Source organism: Dreissena polymorpha, chromosome 1 (assembly GCF_020536995.1).
Source record: "Dreissena polymorpha isolate Duluth1 chromosome 1, UMN_Dpol_1.0, whole genome shotgun sequence".
Classification (NCBI taxonomy): domain Eukaryota; kingdom Metazoa; phylum Mollusca; class Bivalvia; order Myida; family Dreissenidae; genus Dreissena; species Dreissena polymorpha.
The window spans coordinates 192573031-192580910 of record NC_068355.1 but is presented as its reverse complement, the minus strand read 5'-3'; the positions used below and the strand labels follow the sequence as shown (position 1 = coordinate 192580910).

At 34.6% G+C, this 7880-nt stretch overlaps 1 protein-coding gene across 1 annotated transcript in view; it reads left to right on the top strand.

Annotated features, from left to right (window-relative positions):
• Positions 1 to 1381: 1381 nt before the first annotated feature.
• The window catches only part of LOC127865349 (uncharacterized), a 151652-nt gene continuing 145153 nt past the window's right edge, over positions 1382 to 7880 (top strand). Inside the window, exon 1 of the mRNA XM_052405327.1 lies at positions 1382 to 1746. Coding sequence (XP_052261287.1) covers positions 1640 to 1746 — 107 coding nt within the window. The 5' untranslated portion in view covers positions 1382 to 1639. The remainder of the gene's footprint in view (positions 1747 to 7880) is intronic.

Here is a 7880-nt window from a genome sequence, read left to right as displayed (position 1 = left end):
CTACAACTGCATTAAACAACACATACAATTTTATTCTCTAAAATATGACCGTATTTGTGCGTAAAATATGGAAAGTTTAAAGTTGATAGGCGTAAATGGTTTCGCGTTTCGAGCACCTGTTAAATTAAAATCGTTCTTTTCTTATTGCTTTCATAATAGTTTTTAGTCATTTTAATACTATCAATTTTATAAAATTGTAAACAAATTATAAAATATTTACTTACAAATCGATTCCATTCCGGATTTCATTTGACGGTTGCATAATTATTGGGAAATTAGCAGACTTTGCTGATGAAAGCGTTGTAGCCTTCTTGCACAAACAATGACGTAGGTGTTGGTAAATTCCAGCACATGTACATGATGAAGGAGGTTCGGGTATTAATGTGGGTTATTAAAACTGGGTTTATTACGATGATTTATAACTCATTTGAACTTTTTCTAAAACCCGGCAAGTGTTTTGTGTTTAAAAGCCACCTTTTGGCATCCGAAAAAAATCGAGATTTTTTTTTTTTGGTTTCGTCAAAAATTGGAGTCGGCAGGTTCGAAAATCATTTTATTAAAAAATTCTGGCCTTACATAACGATATACTATGTCACCCAAGCAAGTAGTGAATAATGTTGTTTATATTAAGAGCGAGAATGCCCTAATGACATCACATTGATTTAATTGATGTATTTTGTTTTACTATCAATAGAGTCATGAAAACACCTCAGAAGCTGATAAATGCAATATTCATATTGCTCATGAATAGCAAAGGAACACACTACACACAAGTCTTTTCCTTAAGGTTCATTTTTTTGCATTCTAAAAAAAATCGTTATTTTACACTTGTCTTTACTTCTACATCCTGTATCCCTGATTTGTCTTGTGAAGCACACATAGCAACATAAAAAATTAATTGAGCAAGATAATTGTTATATTATTTCAGTTTTATAATAAGATACCATTAATCTTTAATAAAACATTGAAATATATCGGGGTTATGATGAAAAGAGTTCCTGCACCCCCCCCCCCCAAAAAAACAAAAAACAATTTAAGGTAGCAATGTTGGTAAGTTGATTTCAATTAGTTGAGAATCTTATAGGGTGTTTGATGGCTGAACAGGTATTAAGGTATTAATAATATGTATTCACAGAGGTTTGTTGACCTTTTTGGGAAATAATTAATGAGCTAATTATTTTTCTGTTTTGAATACACAGTTGATGTACAGAGGACACTTTGGCAAGCAAGGGCTCATGCATTTTAGGCAAGAGAAATAGAACTTGAGCCAGACGTTGGAATTTCACGGACCTGCCTCCTGTCTAGGTGGAAGTGACTGTCGTTGGAAAAGTGGTATTGAAAGCAGCAGAAATGTAACTCAAGCCAAACACTTTATACTACACTGACCTCCCTCCTGCTTGGGTGGAAGTGACTGTTGTTGGAACAGCGGTATTGTGAGCAGCAGAAATGTTACTCAAGCCAAACACTTGACACTATAATACTGGCCCCGTCCTGTTTAGTAGGAAGTGACAGTAGTTGGGATAGTTATCTAGGGAGCAGCAGAACCAGAATTGAAGCCAAATATTGGACATGTACTGACCTCTATCCTGCCTAGGTGGAAGTGACTGTGGTTGGAACAGTGGTCAAGTGAGCAGCAGAAATGGAACAGCCAGACACTGGACCTATACTGACCTCCCTCCTTTATGGTGGAAGTGACTTTGGTTGGGATTGTTGTCAAGTCAAGAATTACAAGCCAAGTCTTGTCAGGTAAGATTACCTTATATCAATAACAGTCACAGCCTCTGAGTGGCATGCAGCCCAATCACAGATTGCATGCTCAACTGAGGTTAAGTTCTTAGATGTGTGCTATTGTGATCAGTCTTTGTCTGCTGTCAAATGTGTGTTGCCTGTCATGTTTTGGTAACACAGGAAAAAAGTTTAAAAAAACTGGACATGTGTTTTCAGTTCTAACCCAATTGAGAATGAATCCATATTACATGTAGATACTGTGTTTTGTAAATTTGGATTGGAGATTGTAATTTTAGACAATTATTCATCACAGTGTTGTTAGTTGCAAGTTAGTCTAAGCAAGTATCAAGTCATTATCAAGCACGTTATTTATCACTTGTATCAACTCAGTCAAATTATTTTAAATGAGTGTTTCATAAATTCCATAAATATACCTCTAACATTTAAGCATGCTAATGACATGTTCAGGTCTTTAGTATTAAATGTGTATGCAGTGTTTCAAAAAGATATTGAATACTTCTTAAATTCCATAAAGTTAATGGAAAACCTATAATAAACTTATAATTCCTGCATAAACAGAGAAGTTTGATACAATTTTTAATTATGAGTTGTTTCCTTTGGACTGATTCTAATTGTATATCTCTTTTTTTTTCCATTTTCAAGTGTAAAATATTGTAACCATTTCTGAATAATATTACAATACCATGAAGTTGGAGCAATCTATAGCCAGATCAGACTAGAATATGTAATATACCCTGTGTCCCGTCTAAAAATAGTAGCATATGTTTCTACTCAAATTTTTTTTAATGTTTATATATTATCACAGCCAGACCAGTGTGTGCTTTTCACCATTTAGGGAATGGGGCCAGGTCCCTTGGGAAAAATCATGTTGTTTTGACTTACATTGGGAAGTAAATACTGTTTTTTTATGCTAACAAATTATTAAAAATTTAGAATAAAAGATATTTTTAAAAAAACTTGATAAAAAACGTTATGAAACCAAAAACAGAAGTTTTGAACAAAAAATTCAGTCTATCTTACAGAGGTTGCGAAGATAGTCACTGTATGGCCATTGGTTGATTCAGCATACAATCTATCTTGTGAAGGATTCTGTAGATAGTTGATGTACAACTTTTCCATATTTTCAAATTCTGAATACTGAACAAATACTTACACATTTCCATGAAGCGTTTACGTGTTTGAAACTTCGGTTAATATCATTATTCTTAAAGCACAGTATATCGCAAAAGTTGTTTTAATTTGTGCATATATTTATGATCTTCATGTTTTTATTTATGCCAGAAAATGTGGCTGATATTACGGATTCCAGGTGGCGAGTTCACATGAAAATAGCCTTTATCAGTTGCAACTCCCATGAACCAGAGGGTCAATAGCTGGGAGTTGGAGTATTGCAACAATGTATAACCCTTGAAAGTGATCTAGAAACATTAAAGTGGGGTTGTTAAAAGAAAGAATGATTCTTATCAGAGATAATTGATAAATATAACAAATATTTAAATCTTGGTTAGCAAAATCTGATCATTGTGTTTGCTGCATAAAGCAACTAAATCATAAACAACCATACCATTGCAAAGACATTATGTTTTTTATGGTGGTATTTTCACATGATTTTGCGCTCATTTGCAGTTCTAACTGATATCCAAGTTTTTAAGATGGCAGCGTTATATCCTCTGTTTATTACATTGCTTAAGTGCTTGTCTGTAACAAAATTGCATGGCCTGGGTCTTATTTTAAGTATTTCAAGTTAATAAGTGTAAATTAGCCACAATTTCAAATTTTACATTTCTATTTCATGTATTAATATTCAACAACAAACACATATATCTGGAGCAGTAACATAAAACTGCTCTGTTATACAAATATAAACAACTGATGAGGAACATCCCTAAGGTTATTTAAATTAAAGTTGACTTAAGGTTAATGTTGAAAATAATATTATAACACATATGTTGCCTTTCAAAGCTTGTTTGTGAGCAAGAATGTGGCAGTCCAACTTGTGTTTTTTTCATCAAAAATAAAACAGGAGCGTTGAATACATAGGACACCTATAAGGGATTGTCTGATATTATCTGATTTAACTGTAAAGTGGTTAACACTCATACTGTTTAATTTGTTTGTTATTTCATCCATGAACACTTAATAGCAGATCTTAAACTCAATACATGTACTTCAAACAGTTAAAATCAGATCATCATGCTACTTGTTAATAATGGTTGTAATATATCCGCTGTAATAATGTTAATGTATGTAATATATAGGCTAAGTTTGTTAACCAGCCAGATCCCATTAAGCACATCTGAATTATTTAAATTGTAAAACAATGCCAAAATTCCCTTTTCCTCTCTACTCCCATAGTTTGCGTCTGGAGATCATGAAACATGGTGGTAATGTTTGTTGGCATATAATATCCAACAAGTTTGATAACCATCAAAATTCCATGAATACTTCTGAATTATGGCACTTTAATTATCCCAGGTTTGCCAAGTTTTTTCCTTTATAAAAGTGTGTTTTTTTTAATTACTCGAGTTTGATTAACCATTATTGATGATATTCAGATATAGCAAGTTTAAATGGAGACCAAGCTAAAGTTTGTATTTGAGAGGAATTTGGGTCAAGGACTATTTTACTAAAAATGTATAAACAATTTCAGCTCAATAACTTAAGTTTTGATAAAGGTATTGCATTCAAATGTTCTGTGTAGGAAGCTTACATTGAGACCAAGCTTTAGATTGCATTTGGGGTTGGTCAGTGTCACTTTTACAACAAAGAGGGCATCTGTTTATGCTATAGAGCTTATGTTTGGAAGTATAGACTGACCAAGCTTTAGATTGCATTTGGGGTTGGTCAGTGTCAATTTTACAACAAAGAGGGCATCTGTTTATGCTATAGAGCTTACGTTTAGAAGTATAGACTGACCAAGCTTTAGATTGCATTTGGGGTTGGTCAGTGTCAATTTTACAACAAAGAGGGCATCTGTTTATGCTATAGAGCTTACGTTTGGAAGTATAGACTGACCAAGCTTTAGATTGCATTTGGGGTTGGTCAGTGTCAATTTTACAACAAAGAGGGCATCTGTTTATGCTATAGAGCTTACGTTTGGAAGTATAGACTGACCAAGCTTTAGATTGCATTTGGGGTTGGTCAGTGTCAATTTTACAACAAAGAGGGCATCTGTTTATGCTATAGAGCTTAGGTTTAGAAGTATAGACTGACCAAGCTTTAGATTGCATTTGGGGTTGGTCAGTGTCAATTTTACAACAAAGAGGGCATCTGTTTATGCTATAGAGCTTACGTTTAGAAGTATAGACTGACCAAGCTTTAGATTGCATTTGGGGTTGGTCAGTGTCAATTTTACAACAAAGAGGGCATCTGTTTATGCTATAGAGCTTACGTTTAGAAGTATAGACTGACCAAGCTTTAGATTGCATTTGGGGTTGGTCAGTGTCAATTTTACAACAAAGAGGGCATCTGTTTATGCTATAGAGCTTACGTTTGGAAGTATAGACTGACCAAGCTTGAGATTGCATTTGGGGTTGGTCAGTGTCAATTTTACAACAAAGAGGGCATCTGTTTATGCTATAGAGCTTACGTTTGGAAGTATAGACTGACCAAGCTTGAGATTGCATTTGGTTCAAGGTCACTGTCTCTTAATGTAGAAAAATAGTTTCTTCTCAGTACATTTAGTTTGGATGGAGGTATTGCAATGACATATTGTGACTATGTTGTTGTCATGTAGAGTGATTCTATCGTGGAGAAGGACACTGTAGAGACCGATTGGAGTGGTTAATATAACAAATATAACTTAACAAGCAAACAAACAAACATAAAATATTTGATCCTTTGTAACATGACTTTGGTCATTTATGCATTATTGTTTAATATTCCTTCGCACTGTTAGTGCATTGTAGCCATTAAACCTGTGCATTGTATAAACAACTAGGGTTGCTTTGACTGAAAGCCACTACATTCAATCAGTCTTTTTCAACTGATTGATATTTTGTTGGTTTTTTGTATTCTTTTATAATGTGCTGTACATTGTCATGTTTCAGTAAAAATGCCATATACCTTTCAGCATTTAGGGAAGCGGCCTGGGCCTTGTATCTTGGGGAAAATAGCATTGCTTTGACTAAATTTGGGAAATTTTAGTATTTAATTGCATGCTAACAAATACTTTAAAATTGAGAATAAGTGTTTTCAATATTGTATTTACTTAGTGTCAACCCACAGAGCTTCATAGAGAAATTAAATCAATGTTGCATTTTGTTTTCATAAAAAAATTGCGTGCAAAACTTCAATTGTAAAATTGTAAAATTTACCAATGAAAAAAGTTACTTTACATACATGTGTTGTACGTATAACAAGTTGTATAGTACTTTTTTTGTATTGTGTTACTAATTTTGGTGTTAAATATATACTTGCTTCATGAAAACAGCAAAACAAAGCATATAAGATTTGGTTTTCAATTCTATATACTATTATGGCCAAACTGAGTACAATCTTACCTTTATTGACGCCAATTACCGTATTTTTACTTGTATAGCGCGCTCCCATGTATAGCGCTCATGCGATTTTTAAAAGCAAAAATGGAGAAAAAAAAGAAATCAAGACCAAAAAACCTGAAAATCGGGCCAAAAATGGCCGCCATTTTTAGATTGCGCAATCATTTAATCTGAGTTTCTCGAGCGCTTAATTGTTTGTTTTAAAGAAGGAAGTGTTTATACGATCAGGAGCATGGGTTGCATAGCACTATATTTTAGACAATTTGTAAGATTATTCTCTCGAGAATATGGGGGCCCTAAAAAGGGTCGTTGTGGTCAGCGTGATGGTCTAGGTGTTGTCTATAATGGTCTTCTGTCGATGTCTGATGCGTCAAAATCTTTGAAATCTTCATCGTCGGTGTCGTTGTCGCTGTTGAAAAACTTCGACAATAGCGTGAACGTTTAAAACTACACTGTTGAACGTTTAATATTTATACACACTGAGGTGCGAATGCATACTTTCACGTTCTCAATTGTCAATTAGGGACTCAAATGCTAATTAGCGTCTCAAATTACTCAACAAGTTAATTTACTTATTGCTAGATGAAAGATGTCAATTACGTTGTGCAAAGACCCCGTTTACACCTACCTTATCCTGCGAAACACAACTCCTTCACACCTATCTTTATCTGCATTCATTTTATGTCGAAACAGCCCCTAAAAATGCGATCAATGAAGAAGTGTGAAAACACCAACAAAAACATTTTTTTCATCTTTTAATTTTTGTCAAAACTGTTACTACCCCGTTCATACCTACCCTGACCCGCTATTTGTTGTGCCGACAATGGCCCCTTCAGTCTATAACATTATAGGGTGTAGTTTTCTGCAATACAAAATGGTGGCAATTATGAAGATTTGCGATTACGAAATGGATTTTTCACAATTTAGCAACCAGGAAAGCGTTGTGTCAATGTATTACGCGCACCAAATTTTTATGTGCCCCACTATAGTAGTGGGGGGCATATTGTTTTTGCCCTGTCTGTTGGTTGGTTGGTCTGTTGGTTGGTCTGTTGGTTGGTTTGCGCCAACTTTAACATTTTGCAATAACTTTTGCTATATTGAAGATAGCAACTTCATATTTGGCATGCATGTGTGTCTCATAAAGCTGCACATTTTGAGTGGTGAAAGGTCAAGGTCAAGGTCATCCTTCAAGGTCAGAGGTCAAATATATGTGGCCAAAATCGCTGATTTTATGAATACTTTTGCAATATTGAAGATAGCAACTTGATATTTGGCATGCATGTGTATCTCATGGAGCTGCACATTTTGATTGGTGAAAGGTCAAGGTCATCCTTCAAGGTCAGAGGTCAAATATATGTGGCCCAAACCGCTTATTTTATGAATACTTTGGCAATATTGAAGATAGCAACTTGATATTTGGCATGCATGTGTATCTCATGGAGCTGCACATGTTGAGTGGTGAAAGGTCAAGGTCATCCTTCAAGGTCAAATATATTGGTCAAAATTGCTCATGAAATGTCACTTCGGCAATATTGAAGCTAGCAATTTTATATTTGAAATGCATGTGTATGCATGCAAGTCAGGGACACCACATATCACCTAAACAGGATTAGCAGTCTACGAAAGCAAGTC